The 18,695-nt window shown below is 40.0% G+C and overlaps 1 protein-coding gene across 6 annotated transcripts in view; it reads left to right on the top strand.

Moving 5' to 3' along the window:
• adgrl2b.1 (adhesion G protein-coupled receptor L2b, tandem duplicate 1) overlaps positions 1–18,695 on the top strand; it is a 136,320-nt gene that overhangs the window by 34,951 nt on the left and 82,674 nt on the right. For all 6 annotated transcript variants that reach the window (XM_084732756.1, XM_084732757.1, XM_084732754.1 and 3 more), the window contains exon 2: positions 2,286–2,498. In XM_084732756.1, coding sequence (XP_084588882.1) covers positions 2,423–2,498 — 76 coding nt within the window. In that variant the 5' untranslated portion in view covers positions 2,286–2,422. The remainder of the gene's footprint in view (positions 1–2,285; positions 2,499–18,695) is intronic.

Genomic DNA, 18,695 nt, shown 5'->3' with positions numbered 1-18,695 from the left:
ATATTTTCAGTTGTCTGTACTCCTCTATGAGAGTAAACTCTATCTCAGAACACATTTGAGGATGTCACATTGAACTCTGGGAAACGCTAACAACATTTTTCACCATTTTCTGTTAATTCATGGACCAAACAACTAATCGATTAATGGAGAAAAATATTGACAGATTAATCAATGATAATAATTGTTAGTTGCAGCCCTAGCATGGACCCGTAGTGACTTAAATTATTACTCAGTGTGCTAATGTGAAAGCTTCCCATGTTTTGTGGGTTTTTGTGTTGCCAAAAATATCCAAGCGCATTAGTGAGGCCCGGAGAGCGATCAGAGCTGACTGCTCTGCTGCTCAAATTTAGGTTCATTATAAAATAATCAGGGTGGTTGACGGGTGGCTCTGAAGGAGCAGCATTCAGACACGGGAAGCATTCGCTCTCCTTTGCATAGCGACGGCTACCAAGTGACCAATCCTGTTTATGATGTTGGTGTGTGTGTGAGTGTGTGCGCACTGGGGAGACGTTGTGTGGCAACCACATGGGAATAAACAAGATACAATATGTCGGTGTGTGCGCTCGTTTGTGCATGTGTGTCCACATCATCAGGAGTGTGCATGTCCTTGGTTATGTTTGTGCAGGCATGCATATGTGAGTGTGTGTGTGGCATTTCACATATGACACAACACATCCCTCCTTGGTGTTTGACTTTGGTAAGCAGCTTATCTGTCTGGTGTGTGTTAGGCTGTCTCAGGCTCTAACCTTTCGCTGCTTTTGCAGACAAAGGACTGTTTTTGCCACCCCTTGATAAGGAAGGAGACAAAAGTAACTCACAAAGCAGCCGTGTCTCTAATGGCGTCCTGTGTGAACGTGTTGCCGGAGCGACAAGCTCTCTCCCGCGGGGATCTTGGGAGTAAATGGGGAAGGTGGAACAGGGAAGAGTGGGAGAATGAGGCAGTGTAAACATTCAGTGGTAACACGTCGCAGAGTGCTGAATAAGTGCACAAGGCGAGGCACGCTATCTGCTTTGTTTCCTTGTCCTCATAAACACTTGAGAAAAAAGTTTTAATATTTCTGTGGAAGTTCCTAGAAAATACCAGAGGTAAAAGTACACACTCTTTACTCAAGTAGAAGTATAGACACTTGAGTGAAAAAAAGACCAGTAAGAGTAGAGGTACTGATTCAACTTCTTTACTGAAGTAGAAATGAAAAAAAATACAGGCTCCTCTGAAAAGGGCTCAAAGTATAAAAGTAAAAAGTTACCCTTTCTGCCGGATATTTCTGTGCAAAGCTAACCGAACCTGAGCGTTTCTCCACGATCAAGCCTTCCTCTCCGCCTGTTTCATCCTGTTATGTCTTTTACGTAGTTTTTCGTCTTGTTATGTCTGTTTTGCATGATACGCACTGATGGGATACACCAAGGAATCATCTTCCCTGTGTTATTGTCTCATTCATTTAAGCTGAGATCAGTCTTGATGTTCCCCTCAAATGCATTAAAATTAAAATAATCAGCCTGTTTTGAAAACGTAAACAGAAAGTGCAGATGTTTGTTTTAGAATGTAGGAAGTAAATGTAAAACATTGTCGGAAAAAAACTTACTCAAGTGTAATACAGATACCTGAAAACACTACAGTAGCAAAGTATTTGTATATGACATCTTGTCTTGCAGTTCACACACTTAAATCTGGATTAAAAAAATAGTAGGGCACTTGGAGAGATCGCTCCTCTATGATGTGCACGAGCATGGCTGTGTTAGGGACAACTGGATAAAGCAGGCTAAACATGCACAACACTTGAAAAAGATTGTAATAACAAAATGGGAAAAAAAAGTATGAAAATTTGCGATACACGCAGAAATACGGGAGAATTGTGACACTAGGAGAAAACCAGGAAGGGGCAATGAAAAATGGTAGTCTCCCGGGAAAATCAGGAGGGTTGGCAATTATGAGGATTACTAGTGATATGGAGTCATCATTGAACTTTACTATTAGTAGATTTTCAGATGTATGGCATTTATTCCATGAATGCCAAATGCCCTGTCTCACAGTGTTAACAAAAGTGAAAAATAACTTGTGTCCACTCCAAATGGGCTCTTCCTCAATCCATGCTACATCCTTCCAAGTTTCATGAAAATTGAGCCAGTAGCTTCTCCATAATCCTGCTGACAAACAGACAAACAAATGGCACTGAACACATAACCTCCTTGTCGGAGGTAATTACACAACAAGGCTGTGGTGCAGCTGATGATGACCGTTCATTTCCCTCCATTTTTATGCTCTTTCCTCTCCTTTTTTTTTCCAGATGAGAAGATGACTGGTGATGCTTCTCTGAGAACTACTGATCGTTGACATCGCTCCAGCTTTCCCCTCCGTCGCTGCAACACACTGAACCGCTATTATTAGCCAAAAGGCTCTTGGATCGTTTGCATACAACACACAATGGCCTCTACACTGTGGAGGTGTCCAGTGTTTCACTGCCTCTTGCTCCTTCTCATTTGCTTTCACTCTTCAGAAGGTGAGTTACCATGGAGTTACGTGGCGGAGTGGTGTTAATGTGATTCTGGTCAACCTTTCAAGAAGCCACTTCTTATTCTTATCCAGCTTATGAATGTGTTGAATTTATTAGCACACATTCTTCAGGGTGTGTTAATAGTTCCTCTTCAGTGGTTTTACCCTTGGAGATCTGAAAAAGGTGTTTCGAACTCTTTGTTCTAAACTCATTGAGGATTCCAGGTGACTCATGGACACATTCACTGACATCTTTCTTCACTTTCAAAACAACACTCACATGCTGCTTCAGAGACCTTCCCCTAAAGCAGAGCTTGTCAAACTTTTTTTCAATAAAGAGCCCTATTTGAAATACTTTTTCAGCCACCTGACTAGGGTGTAATAAAATATTACTACACTTCAGTATAGCAGTATTCTCAAAAACACTGCATTGCTTTTTAATTAATAGTTCACTTGCAAAGATTTGTTGCAGTGTTGTAATCTAATAACATTAACTGAGAGAAGAAGTAAGCACTAGGGTTGCAAATTTTGGGCATTTTCCTCAACTGATAGTTGAAAATGCTAACACTCGATTGATCATTAATAATTAATAAATACATTGCTTTCTCATTTTCATTCTCATTTTAAATTTCCTTGTTCAACACATGGCTCCACCAGACAAAACAATGTAAAATGAGGCACATTTACTGCAATTTCTAGACTACTGACTAATCTGTATCTGTATCCCCTCTATCGTGATACGCATCGTAACGCCAGATTCTTGCCAACATACAACCCTGCCTCTGATCAGTGCAAAATATTTGTGGTAGAAAAAAAGCCTATATAAAGAAGTATAATACACCGCTGTGCCATCAGTGTCACCTCATTAAAGTAAACCCCATTAAAACTTATTCCTCCTGATGCTGACGGTACTTTGTTGGCTCCCTTTTTTCTTTCCTTTCACTCCCTTCTCTTTGTTTTCAGCTGCATTGCTGCTACATTTCAACCACAAATCCATTTTCTTGATTTTTGACTGTCATTTGATATCAAAACTGGCTTCCCGCGCAGAGTGAATGTGTTTGCGTTTCTTGCTTTCATCTTCCGTGGGGTTTTACAGAAGTTGACAGTTTTTGGCAGTTCCTTTATTGCATTGAAAATTGGAATATAGAATATAAATTGTGGTTTAAAGGTGCTGTATACAACATCTACTTCGACTTAGACTCAAAACTGAGATGAAACTATGAAACTAGGCAGTGCTGATCAATTATGGATCAAGATTATGTTACTACTTTGGATTAAATTACATTACTACTACTCTGTAATAATTAGTTGAAATACAAGAAATATTGTAACCAGTTGATTACAATGTAATATGATGTGACCAAGCGGCTGCCGTTTTGGCTCTTGTTTCAAACGGAAGCTGCAGAAACTCAGATGAAACTGTTAAACTAGTTAGTGTTGATCAAAGATGGCTCAAGATTATGTCACTGTAATTCTTATTTCTTGCTTGATATGTTTTCAGTATTACATTTAGCTGCAATACAAGGAATAGTGTAAGCAGGCGGCAGCCATTTGGGCTCTGGTTTCCAACTATGAAACAAAACAGTGCTGATCATATATGGATCAAGGTTATGTTACTACACAGCTTCTTTCTCACTTAAAAATGTTTTCAGAAGATTTTAGTGTACTGTTTAGCTGTAATACAAGTTATATTGAGACCTGGTGGCCGCCATTTTGGCTCTGGTTTCCAATGGAGATTACTAAAACTCAGCTGAAACTATGAAACTAGGCAGTGTTGATCATATATGGATCAAGGTTATGTCATTACATTGCGTCTTTCTCACTTAAAATGTTTTCAGAAACAGATTTTAGTGCACTGTTTAGCTGTAATATGAGAAAGTTGCCCACCAGACCGCCATGTTGAAAACTGAAAGAGCGACTTGCTCAGAGTGTGATGTCATTCTCTGCTCAGGATGCCATAACTCCACTTTAATCACACTTACATTTACATTTTTTATTAAACGTATTATACCAGGCTATAATTATCCTAGGAATCATGCATGGCTGATGTTTTTTAATTAACATTTTTACAAAAACATCTCACAAACCCCTAGCAGCACTCCAAGTTACCCCGAGGAGTTCTAGTACCCCCGTTTGAGAAACACTGCCCTAAAGGTACATAACCACACCTTTTGTGCACATTGAGCTTTATAACTGATTGCGTGTACTTTGAGGCACTGGAGCTGCAGAGAATATGCTTTTTTTTTTTTATTTATGCCTAAATCAGATTGTCCTGTGCAGTCGGTACACCTGCAACCATCAAATGCAGGGCACTTGAATCAGCGCCAGACTCTGGAACTGGGAAAGAATGTGTCAGTGTTTTTAATTGTCTGAAATGACATCCCAGGGCTCTTTTTTTGGTTCCTTCCCTCACTTTTGATTAGTACATTTGGCTGTAATTACAAGTATTGTCACAAAACACACCCGTCTGTTACATGCCCATCAAAACCACTGATGTTGGTATGTCTGCTTAATGATGATCATTACATTTTCCCCCCCTTTCAGTCTCATTGTACTGGGAAATAAAGTAACCCAAAATCACATGCTTGTGTGCCAAGCATTGATTACAGATAGATGCTGAAGCACATCATTTTGGGGGCTTCCTTTTCAATTTGGATTTTGCCTTTTTTCCCCTCTCTCTCTCGATGTTTTGTTCTTCAATAGATTTCTCCTCAAGTTTTATTTTAGGTCGAGCTGCGATGCACAATTTGTTAACAAAGACGGACTGCAATGGAGCAGACTATCCCAGCAGTCTCTCAAGCAGAGATGCATTTTTTGTAGATTAATTTTAGATAATACAGAAGAGTCTTCTCAAGGCATTTGAAGAATAGCCCTCTGACTTGGCCTTGCTCTCGAACTGAGCTGAATAGTCCTGTTGAATTTCTTAAAGAGGAATACTGCTTTGGTATGCAGAAAGTTCAGGTTTTGGGTTTCAGTTGATGTGAGAGCTCTCAGGCCTAAGAATGCATATTTGCCCATCCATCAATAAAGGAGTGTGTGTGTGTGTGTGTGTGTGTGTGTGTGTGTGTGTGTGTGTGTTTGTGTGTGTGTGTGTGTGTGTGCGTGTGCGGGTTGCTCTGAAAACAATATCTGATTCTATCCACATGCCACTCACCTTCAGCCTGTCCAGCCCTGAGGGCCAGCATCCCGACGCTTATGATCTACGTTTCCATCAGAGTCCTGCCAACAAAAAACTCGACTTGATAATTACCTCCTGTCCCTCACCAGGAGAGAGTATAATCAGGTTATCGTTTTCACCCAAAACATTCCTCATGCTTTGAAACACTCATCGACATAGTTGAAGAGGAAGTGATTTTTCTCTCTCCTCGTATTGACTTTCCGCGGCCAGTATGGGGAATGAGCACCAGTCGGCCTCTGTTTTGACAAACATTGTCAATTTGTGCAAAATCGAATGAAATTAACCGCTGCCAGAGAAACTGCAGCAAGTCCATGTACTTGAGCATAGATTATTCAGTTAAAGTGACAATCCTTACAGCGGCTATAATCAATATTTTTTATACTAGCAATGTATCATCGTGACAGTATAAAAGGGGTCGCTCAAAGTGATGAACCTACAGAGGATTATCACCTGAATCTGCAGCTGCCCTCGACTTCGCAGAGCTGGGCTGCAGCTGTTTTCAGCAAAAAGCTCTGAAGACCCTCTGTACACTACCTACTCAGCACCAGCAGTCAGACAGAGACACAAAATTAGAGGAAAGCTGGTGGACATAGTTAAGCATTAAGCAGCTATGGCAGATATTTCCCTCGGGAGGTGGTGGAGACCAAAAACAGAGCTAAAAGACACTAACATCGATCTGGTTGCCAAATACATGACCCAGAATTAATCATAACTTATAACTGTTGTTGTATAAACGATGTAGTATGTCTTAAACTATTGCAACCATTGTGCATATTGTATTAATTTAGTATTCTAGGGTGCCTAAAAGCATCTGGCATTTACATGCATTCAAATGTTGATTATTGTACATTGTCCCATTTCAAATAATTAAATACATTTAAATTAAAAAATTGGTAACTGCTGCCAATGAAGCAGTTTGTCATGTCAATTTATGAGATGATGGTTTGTCTGTTGGGTTCACAACTTGTTTCTGCTGCCCTCAAATGCCCAAAAACATCAGTTATTGCAGGTTTAAAATTTAATTTCTGGATGATTTGGCCAGCAGCAAACGCTCTTTAAGCAGCTACTTATAAAATATACGAGAAAAAAGTTAAATAAAGTGATTAAGTTTCCTTTTTTTTCATCATGCTAGGAGCAACTGCAATCTGATTTGATGGTGTGTAGGACTGCAATTATTTTCATTACTGATTAATCTGTGTAGTTGTTTTCTTGATTAAACAATCAGTTGTTTGGTCCATAAAATCTCAGAAAAGTCCAAGATGACATCCTGAAATGTCTTGTTTTGTCCACAACCCAAAGATATTGAGTTAACGTCATAGAGGAGTGAAGAAACCATAAAATATTCACATTTGAGAAACTGAAATCAGAGAATTTGGACATTCTTTTCTTAAAAAATGACTCAATAAGATTAATCAATGATCAAAATAGTCGGTGATTGATTTAATATTTGGTTTATCGATGAATTGTTGCCACTTTAATGGCGCACATGATGCAGATAGTTTGTCACACTACAGTTGGCCTTGTTGCTGCAGCTCACTGTGGCTGCCCTTTTCTTTTTCCATTAGTCTCCATTACTCTCGCAGAAAAAAAGTGCGTGAAATAATATCTTTCTTGTTTTGTCTGTATGCGTTTTTGATGAGCTGTTGCAGTTAGTGCCAACGCCTGTGGCAAATATCTTCCTGTCGTGATTGCTTTAAGGTAAAAGCGACCCTGTGCCTCACTTGTTGAATGCTTTTAGCGCATTAGCAGCAACTTACAGCTCTGATTCTGTGTAAAGAGAGCGAAAAGTTAACAGTCAGGCTGCCAACAATGAGACAAAATCAAAAACTGTGAATTTCTTGTGTGTGAAAGCAATTTGAATCCAGCGTGGGAATGGCAGACCCGTCGCTAACATGAAAACTAAAGCATAGAGGGATCATTACAGAATGTCAATATATTTATTGCCTATTGGTAAAACATTTTAGACCTTAAATAGTATCAGAAATTGAGATTGACTGGATGAAAAGGACTGTAACTTTGAGTAATGTCAAAGTTCTATCTTTTTGATATTTTTAATTGGGTAGAACCATACAGAGAAAACATCACACTAAAACCTCTGAACCCTCCGCATATGCTAATTCTTGTTCTCATTATTTGTTCTCCGTTTCTTCCACATCCTTGTGCCATTATATAACACATCTATAAGATAACACCGCTGCTAGAGAAAACTAGGTCATGCAGGTATCAGATTTGTTTTAGATGGTTCAGACCGCCCAGTCTACCCATATGAAAGAAGACAAGCAGATTCAAAGGGAGCAGCCACAAAGGTGGGGCAAGTGCACAGGAACATACCTGCTGCGAGTGAATGAGAGCTGTTATCTAAGTCTCTAAAGTAAAGAAAGACAGATTTAGGGAGGATTATGTCGTGTAGTCAGTGTCAACACTTTTAGTTGGCTGGCTGTTGTGTTTAAATGGCAAAAGGAGAGCAGACACCTTGGGCTTCATATCTGAATATTGCACAAAAGGGAAATGTAAAAGATTAAGTGGTTTGTGTTTGATATCTGCGGGGACAGTGAGGAGATCAGAGCGAAGAGGCCGTGTTTGTTTAGGTCCTGTAGTGTTGCAGCTTGTGAGAGACATTCATGTGCAGTTTTTTTGAAAATTCAGTAGACACAAGAAGCATGTATGAGAAAATAGCAAGAACTTCACCTCTCCCAGGGATAAGGGTTTATTTCAACCAAACAACCAGAGTTTGTGATTATTTTAGCCAAGTTTTATTTTGTTTCTGTCAAGCTTGTATAGAGATAGTGATGGTAGTTAGCTAATGTTGGTTACCTAAGACTCTGGGGTGATTATTAACATGCTCCAAAACCCTATATTCAAAACAAACAGTAAATACTCTTAAGAATATGTACTAAGAAAACTGTGAAACATGAAGTAACTACCTAACAAAATCAAAATACTCTGGACTCCATCGGCCTTCTGCCTTCTCTTCAGTGTAATGGGACTAAATGGCACTCGGCTGTGGTGCTGAAAGGACCAAAATAAAAAATTAAGAATAAAAAAATACATCTGAAAAATTTAAAAAGCAGCATATCTACAAAAATCATGACCCAGTTACTCAAGGTAATTCACAGACTTTGATGTGAGCAGTTTCAGGTAGGAACTACTGTCTTTCTATTAGACAGCAAGTAGTTCTAGTAGAGTCTACTGCACACAAGGTCTGTGGATTATCTTGAGTCACCAGGTCATGATTTTTGTAAAAAGACACTGGACAGCGTCTGGCCACTGTGCCATCTACTTCTATTAGATTGGAGAGAAAGCAGATATCTCTGCAGCAGATATCTTCTAAACTCCAAAACAGCAGAGATGGATAAATATCAATAGAAGCCAGTGGAAAAATATGTGTTTTCTTTTTTATGTTGGGGTGAACCGTCTCTGGGTGATGGATGAAATAATCACCAAGTTTGTAGGTGAAGGTAACATCACTATAGTGTTGACCTAAAGTAAACAGACCTTTACTTTATTTTGACCAAACCAGAGTTGGTGAGTTTTGTAGCAGTGGAAAGATGAGCCAAGATGTTTCTGATGAGTTTGAATGGAGATTTGAATGGAGATGACGATTACAGAATTACCATAAGCTGGGTCTGTAGGGTTACTGAGTGACTAGCTAATGTTGCTAACAGCTATCTAAGACACTGAGATGATTATCAAAATGTAAGTGAAAGCAAAGTTACTATAGCACTGACAGGAAGTTAATGGTTATACGTACCATTTGTAGGGATGAAATGATGATCAATTTCATTATAAATTGCTATAAAAGTCCAGATGATTAGCTGCACATTTGAATTATTGTGATAACCATGTTTGAATAGCATGCTTTGATAAAACCCGAGGTAATTACTGCCCAGCATCAGCTAAATTTAGCAGCATTCTTCCAGATGCAGCATGGGTTTGTGTTCGTGAAAACACAGACAACATTTTAACACATTAAAAAAAAGTACAGATAAATATTAGAATTTTCGTTATTATAATTGCTATATGAAATTTTCACACTGTTTCCTCTCTAGGCACTACATTGTGCAAATAGAGAACAGGCTCCTGCAAAATATTCTCTGCTCTGTTATTCCTGTTAGTCTCGAGCTGCTCTGGTTAACACATGCTGTAACAAGGGAGATTTCTTGTGATTGTGAAATATTCCTCGGTTGAACATACCAGCATGCTTGTGTTTCTCCCCAAAAGGTTGTAAAGGTTAACAATACGTCTCAGCACAACATTTGTCTCAAGCAGTGCCATACATTGTGCTGATGGAAGACCCTCCCTCGTGCCACACTGGTATTTCCAGTCCTGGGGTTGACTGAATGGAGAAGCTCATTGTGCTCTAGCTCCTCTCTGGCCCCGGGCCATACACATCCAGTCTGTCATCCATTGATATGCTTGGCTTGCCATTTTATAATTCATATTGAATGCTGCGGGTCCATGGCAGGGCGATCATGAATTATCAGCTAAACCATGGGAGATTCACAGATGACTGGTCAATCTGTGTGGTGAGAACAAGCACAGTGGAAGAAAAAAAAAAAAAAACCTGATATATCAGTCTTGCATGGAAATTCTGCCCAACTGGAAGTATCTCGAGAAATAAGGCAGGGGTTCATCATCTGGATTGAATGGACTTTTTTGCAGATATGGAGCCACATGGAGACAGATAAATCATCACATTTGTTGTTTTCTTTCCTTTATTTCTAATACAGTTTTGTCAGCAGTTTGCCACAATCCCTGCAGTATGCAGCTTTTCAGTCTTTGTACAGAGTGCCAGATATATTTCTGTATAGTATTGCGTAACAATATGCTGTTTTAATAATAACCATGGACCTGGAAAGTTTTGAATCATAAGAGAACATGAAATTGAAATGAGCCAGAGTCACATGAATCTCCAGGATCAGTATTTCACTCAGAGGAAATGAAATACAATATCACCCTTGATAGGGTCATCCTAGATTTATTGCAACAGCGATTTCCTGAGTGCGTTTTTGGTAAAGCAAAAAGCAGCAAGAAATGTCTCCATCCAATATGCGAATGTGAGAGCAAACCCTTTTTCCCCCCTTTAGGAGAGAAGCTCGTGCTTTATTGTGTGTTTAGATGTGATTGTAAAACTTGCTGTTATTCGGCCAGGCTGATGAACAAACACTTAATTTAATGGGCTAGGAGCTACATTTTTTGTGACAGTTTGATTTCATTTGTTAAGCATGCTTTAAATCTCACTTGCTCGTATCATCCTAGAGCCGTTCAATTCACACCCCTTATGGTAACAAGTTGTATAAACATTGGACCAGATGCCTACCTCACTCTTTCCTTTCTTAAATGCTGTCCGCACTTGTTTTTTTTCCTCCAGGCAGCCTAATTCAAATAATAGATGAGTCCGGCTTACGACCACAAAGTAGTTTGCCTCAGAATCTAAACTTTTGGATTTGCTCGGTGTGAGTCGCTGCATCACAGGAGGGTTCAGCTGTCATAACAAAGTAATGCATTTAATCTTGAGAGGAAGCAGACGGGGTTCAAATAAAACCAAGTCTACGCTATAGAAAGCTGTAGAGTTTTTCCTTTCTTTGTGCATGGGGAGGTGTTTGCCAACAATATAAATCAGTTTTTGGAATGGAAACAAAAGTATTCACAGAGGCAACAAGAACCTGTCGGATTTTAGTGCGGTTCAATGCTCACCCAATACTTTTAAATAGCTTGGAGGCATGTCAGAACTAATTTCATTTGAACAAAAAAAAAAAGCACAAGAGCCAAACAAACATGCAAAAACAAAAGCAAAGCATGTAACATTTAGCACCAAAGGGACATTGTGCTAAGGCAATCAAAGCAGATTGTTGCTCTGACTAAATACCCACGACAGTGAATTTTCTTTTTTAGCACAGCCACGCTCCAGCTGTTTTGTAGTCGCATACATTTTAAGCATTAATTTGTTAAAGAGAGCTTAATTTGGAGACACATCATGTGTGTAGAGGGACACGAAGGCCATTTGAACAAAAAGCCCCTTGCTGTTTGGAAAAGAAAAGGAGAGCCGGGCGACAATTATATTTACTCAGTGTGAAAATTGTTAAAAAATGATGCATTTGTCTCTACCTGTCCTCCTCGATCCGTATCAGAAATGTCACAACAGCTCAGGTTTCAGTTTTTTGTCACTGCTGGTTATGATTTGCAGAGTAAATGGCGGTGTTAAAACTAATACCGACAGTGGGGAAAGGATGACAATCAATAAAAGAAATTATGATGGATTCTGTAAATGTGCTTTTGTGTGCTTACTGTGCCTCGGGTGTGTGTTTTAGTGTGCGCACAGATTTTCTGATGTGTCTGTTCTTAAGACAAAGAAGCAGAAAAATATAGAGAGGTGCTGATGTGTAAATGTAACATGAAATTGGTTCCACTGTGGTCCACCTACCAATATTTTCTTGTTCGTTTCACTCACTTTTGCATAGCTTCAGGTCATATATGACTCAAATCAGTGTAATAACGTGTGTTGGATCTCTCTCTCTGTGCCTGCCGGCGAGCTCTCACTACAGGCCATGAATGCAGCTCTGTTGCATTCACTGTATTAGTAATCTCCTCAGGCTGAGAGGCTGTGCCATAGAGCATGACCACACATTTTTTTGTCCAGGAATTAAATGTCACCTCAGGGTGGGTCACCTGCAAACAAAAGGCCACCAGCCGATTTGCAGGTATAAACAGTCAAAGATAAGGAAGCCCTCTCCTGCCGCGCAGGAAATTGAATAAGTACGCAGCACGAAAAAAGTCAGAGAAACAGGGAAGCACAAAGGACGTTTTTGTTTGCCTTACGCTATCGGTATTGACCCCCTCTTGTAGCGAATATCCCCATTGACTGTGCGAGGCACAATGGCCTCATCGAAGATGAGGGGCAGGAAACTGTCTGTCATCAAGATCGCCCCATCTGTGCATCTCTTATCAGCGCTCCTGTTTTCTGCTCGCATTGACCGGAATGCTGGTGGAAGGGAATGGGGCAAGGTCATCGCGCTCAAGCCAATCAAAGTGGTCAGTGTTCCAGAGATAGCAGGGGGTTATTGCCAAGGAATGTGCCTGGCTGTTTTATTTTCACTGACTTTCCTGGTAAATCTCTGAGAGACTCCAAACAGGGCTGTACAAAGGCCCACAAAAGCTTCCCCTGTCGCACCGTATGTACAATGTGTAGTATGCATACCCAGTGTGCTAGCAATATCGCTGTATGCACTGGAGATTCTCGATGGGCTGTCACTGCCTGATCACATGCTCAGTAGGCTTATTTTTTGTATTGGTTACTGCAGCAGAAGAAGGTAAACAGTGATGAAGTGCATACCAACTGTGCATGAAGAATTAGTAAAAATCTGTACAGCAAAGAGAAAAAAAACAGCAACATTTGTTAACCAACCTGCCACATTTCTTAATTCTTTCGCTTCTGTTGAGTTTTGACAAATTGTGATTGGAACCATGCAAAAAAAAATGTCAATGATGATTACAATAGAAACAAACTTCTTAAACTTTTTTCGCATGCCAACCCCCACCAAAACCAAGTATATCTATTTTGAACATTCATATAAACAAATTGTCTAGAAAATTTGATTTTGAAAACCACATTTAAGGATTCCCTCAAAATAAATGCTTTCAGTCTCACAGTTCTATGATCACAGATTTCTCAGATTGTCGCCCAACAAAACATTTCCATCCGCTCTGTTCAGAAAGTCTTGAGGTTACAGCTCACAGCCATCGTTATAAATAAACAACAAATGTCATTGTTCAATAATCTGTTCCAACTTAAATGTGTCTGTTGTAACCCTTTTTCAATAAAAACTTATAAAACAAAATCCTGAAACCCACAGCCAGGGTGGTCTATTATAAAACATTGTAACGGCTTGCACAACCAATAGTAATCAGCTGCAAGTAAACATGCTAGGAGATTAGCTTCCAAGCAGTAGTCCTAGCACAGCACATGGCCTTCACATTGCAGAAAGCAGGGATGTGCATGATTAGTTGACTACTCGTTTAAACATTGCAACTACCGCTAGTTGACAACAGAAACACTGGTAGGTTGAACTAATTATCATTATTTTATTAACATACACTGCTGGTTAACTGTTAAACTTGGGAGAAGGAAGATGTTACAAAGAAGACATCTTGTAAAAGCAGCACTGTATTTATTTTGATGTATTTTGTATTTTGATGTAGAAAATTAAAATAAGGTTGTACATAGGCTGTGTCACAATGAACCAGCTTATAACCACTTGACTGAAGCTATGTGTAACCACATTCAGCAACGACGTGAACCTGCAAGGAGAGCAGGTTACAAGTCACAGCTCTGCTAGCATTAGCCACACTCAGCAAACCAATATGACAGTAATAGCTTTATGGCTGTTTTGTTATTTTAAAACCAGTCAATTAGTCTGAATTAAAATTTCTGTTTAATTGAGATGGAAATTATTCATTAGGAACATTGCTAGCAGATAGAAGCAGTGTGTCCATGACATCTATTTTTCTGAAACTGGTTGTAATGGTTCAGACCAACAAATCTTTGACCACAACTCCAGTCCTGGTGGAGCATGTGCAATCTGGAAGACATTGTTAGCAGCAGCTGAGGATGTGTCCTGAAGACATTCCAGATAAAAATCATCCATTAATCTAAGCCAGCACAGCCTCTGCCTTAATTGCAGTAAAAATTGCATTTTAATGTACAATGAAATGTGCACTAGATTAAAAACGTATGTTAAAATAAAAGAAACAAAACAAAACATACATGAAAGGATTTTTTTTCCCTTGTGTGGACCAACTAAAGCCGCAAAAAATTCTTGCGTTGGGATGAAACACAGAAACAATTTCATGCCAAAACGAATACCAAAATTGCTTTGCACCACCTCATCTGCATAAGCACAACCTCAACTGCAACACTCCATCCACTTTTGGCACAAGTGGGTTTGTTTAAAGGCACAAAAGGACCAAAATGGACTTGTGCCCAATGAAAGTGATAGCGCAGCTGCGTTAAAGGCCACTGCGGGTGCTACAGGACATCTGCATGAAGATAAAACCTGTGTCTCTTATCAGAATTGTCTGTTCATTATCGTCTTAAGGCCCTGATCTCTGTTCCTTGTCATCCTTGCACTCTTTGGCTCATTATTCATGTAATCCGTGTTCTAGTTGCAGCTCCTCCTGACACCCTGTCTGCGTGACGTACCGAGTGAGCCTCCTGGGCTCGGCTCGGTACGGGTGGGGCCCGGGTGGAAGAGGTGGGGGGTTGATTAGGAGGAGGGTGAAATGGGGAGACTGTGCTCCAGCAAACAAGAACAAGAGACGCAAGCATGTGATGGAGACAAACCCTTCCTCTTTCACCACTTCATCCTCCCATTTCTCCATCCTTCACCGCGGGGGAGGCACCTGACTTATTCTGAGACGTCTTCTTGAGCGGAAAATCCAGCTGAGGTTTAAGTGCAGGGGTAAAATATGGGCTTTGAGGGGAGTTAAGCATCACTCAGGGTAGATCAAACCTGTGAAACTATACCCTTGCTGCACTCGGGAGCGCTTCTTTAACTCACCTCTTTCTGCATGTTTCATCAACTCCCCTGCAAAAGGAGATGCAACAATATGTTAGATATTGAACTAGCAATGAACTAATTCTGTCAAAATGGCACTCTCCCGGGAGCATATAGGCTTTTTCATCTTCTAAGTCAAACATTTTTTTTTCTTTCAAATGTTTAGCCTCTGTGACAGTTATTTGTATCTTTATGAATGGGTTGTTTTTCTCCATAGACTATACAAGGTGTCGAATTATACTCTGCTTTAATCCAACTGATGAGTCCATGTACTGAACAAAAGGAGACATTACATCTGGTAACGTCTCTGCAACTGAATTACTCTTGTCACTTGTCAGTGTGATTTATATTAAGCACTGACCCTCTTTGCATTTAGAGGATTATATGTATTAGTAATGTAATGATGCTCCTCTCTTTCCTTGCCGGTTTTCTTTGATGTGCGCCCACAGGGTCAGGGATCATCCAACCAATCGACGGAGGAGAAAACCTTGATTCCTGCGGCCAAATTAAGACACAGTCATTATAGCCTCCACTTGCTGGCTTTTTTCTTTAGTACTCGCTCCCCTGGGAGAAATTCTTCATCTGCAGTCTTGTGCAGCTGAGCTGGCTGTTCTGTTGAACCAAAATAATCTACCATGTCGACTGTGCATCGGTTGTGGCAAAACTTACACATTTTTTGTGTTGTGTAATTCCAGCCTGTGATTTCTGCAGCATCAAAATAGAACGGTCTGTGCATGTCAAATATTTTGTGTACCGTGTGGTTGTTAGGTAATTTTTAAAGGGATTTATATGCTTACAGGAAAATTATGGTATTTTTCTTAACACAGTTCTTATTCTTCTTAAAATAAATTTGTAATTTTACATAAACAATTTCAAACTTGACCGAGATGTGTCAGCTAAAGCACAGATATTATCCCAGTGGATTAGGTATTGTAGCTGACCAGCCATTTAACCGATCTAACTGTTTGCCCACCTACTACTCTCTACAAAATGGACATCTGCACATTATTGTAGGATCTGTAGGCAAAGGCCAAGATTTTGGTATCAGAAGCATTGTGGTTTTTCGTAAATCCTCCGTGTCAGGCGTGAAAGAGGTGGAACGCATTGGCCAAAACATTGTCTGGACCTAAAACACCCAGAAAAAGTTTTGATGGCTGTGTACTGCATGGAGAAATGTTTGACTCATGTAATAAAAGAAACAAATTGCCCCCAGAGGCTAAATTGTCATCAGACGATGGCTGATGGGGGTCTGAGATTGGTCAACAAGCGAATTACAAATTAATCTGCATTTGTTACTTATCGTATTACACAACTCTACTTTAACAGAGGGAAACAGATGTTGCTAAATGTTCTGAAGGCTTGGATTGCTTTGTAGGGGTGATTATTGCTGTTGCTTACTGTATGGGGAGCAAACTGTCTGGTCCAGCCAGTCTGTCTTTTCAGTTGATTTTGTGGAGATGAAACCGTCTCCTGCACGGCACTGTAAATAAACTAGTGTGTGTATATGAACAGGTAGCTGTTTATTTAGTTAACTTTGTAGTTAGCAACAGTAGCTAATCTAGTGAAATACTCACCGTTTACTTTTAGTCTTTAACTTTTACTTTTAGACTTAGAGACAAGCATTTCAAAAGAATAGTTTTTGAGAGAAAAAGTTAGATGTACAATAAATATGTAGCTGGAGCTTAGCTTAGCACAGAGACATTAAATTCGTCTTAAAATGGCGTGGTTTAACACAGGGGTTATGTGCCAGACTATTTCCTTACCAGGTGTACACACTTTGTGGTGTGTGCGCTAGTTGCCTAGCAACCTCACTGTGACAAGAAGACTCCAGGAAAAAGTTCGACACAGAACTATGACTACTAAAGTAGTCCAAAAGTACATACTATGCATGACATGCCCAAAATCTGCACCACTGATCAACTCACTTTTTTTTGTAGATGAAGAGTAGCATCTATCTTTTCGGTCTGTTCAGGGCATATTACGTCACTTCCTCGGAGCCTCCTTGCTGGTTGGAGATGCATAACCGTGGTAACCTGTGCCAATGATAAACTAATTTAAAATATATATGACTCCAAAAGTGAGACTTAAGCCTACTTACGTTTAAAGTGAAGCGTTATTGACATGATGTCAGTGCTGCCTTGGTCATCGCTACCGCTTTGCATTGTGGTATTTATGCTGGAATAGCATCCAGTGCTTGAATACTGTCATTTTTCCCTGAAACAGTAACATGTACAACTTGCATAGCCTATCACTGGTTTCATACGTGAGGTTTTGTACATAGACAAAAATGTCACTTAATGTTTTAGCGTACTAAAACTACTACAGTCAATATGTTGTTGTTACACTTCAGTTTTTTGTATGTATTAAATAGATTTAAATATAGTCTTAACTGTTTTCATAGGTAAATTTAAATTGCAGGGGGTTTTTTATCGCTGGGCAGAGCCAGGCTAGCTGTTTCCTCCTGTCAGTCTTTGCGCTAATTAAGCAAATAAGCTTGCTTCCTAAAAAGTTGAGCTTTGGTAGGTTCTTGCAGCTAGCTAGCCCCGATATAACCTAAGATGTTCTGAGTGTGCACTGTTAATAATCCAATAGTCAGAGTGGCCACGATTATGCATAAGACCTGTGTTGAAGAATGTTGGATTCCCCCCTCCTCCCTTTGAATTCTTGCTGCTCAACTAAAAGAGAAAACATTACACGCCTGCATCTGGTGTGATAGGATCTAGCTGTCTCTAAATGGACCCACCTGAGGAGTTAAGAGGCAGCAGCAGGGTCTGTCACGCTTAGCCTCAGCAATATGACAAATCCTTACCCTTAAACCCCTTCAAGGAGACATGCGTCAACATGGAGCATGTGATTCTCTCCTCCCACCCACTGTTTTTTTTTTTTTTTTTTTAAGTGAAGAAAATGTTCAAGAGATGCATTAGAGAAAAGGCCATGGCCATGAATACAAATGGTGGAATGGTTGGAATTTGAAGTGGCAACACTGAATTCATGTATCACCAGAAAGAGAAAAGAGATATGACTCAGAGCGCTTCATCTAACCACAAATGGACTCAGTCCTATATTGCCAGTTTCTATTTTAGAATACTTATATCGGAATCAAGAGTGTCTGATAGCAGTTGTCTGGGAAAGGCGGGTGTAGCCCCGGGGTTTGTGGTCTTGTCTGACACTGTCTTTGGAGACAATTCCCAGCAAGGTGGACTCGAGCGGGGACTAAAGTGTCATGGGAAATGGTGCCATATGTCCAACTAGATTTTCAGTGTTACACCGCATTTGAACAGTTGAAATGAAATATGAGCCGTTGTGGCATAGTGAGGCGTTCTCGGGGTGTCGCCTGTATTTGAAAAGCAGGTGTTATTTTGTGAATCCCAAATCTCCTTTCTCATCTCCCACCTCACCCCCCATGCGTCTCTCACGTCTGATGGCTGGTCATGTACTGCATTTGCGATCTTGTGTAACACATTTCAGTGGA

This window comes from Lutjanus erythropterus, chromosome 12, assembly GCF_056507025.1.
Source record: "Lutjanus erythropterus isolate fLutEry1 chromosome 12, fLutEry1.hap2, whole genome shotgun sequence".
NCBI lineage: Eukaryota > Metazoa > Chordata > Actinopteri > Lutjaniformes > Lutjanidae > Lutjanus > Lutjanus erythropterus.
The sequence above is the reverse complement of the archived record's forward strand: the minus strand, read 5'-3'. Positions and strand labels throughout refer to the sequence as shown.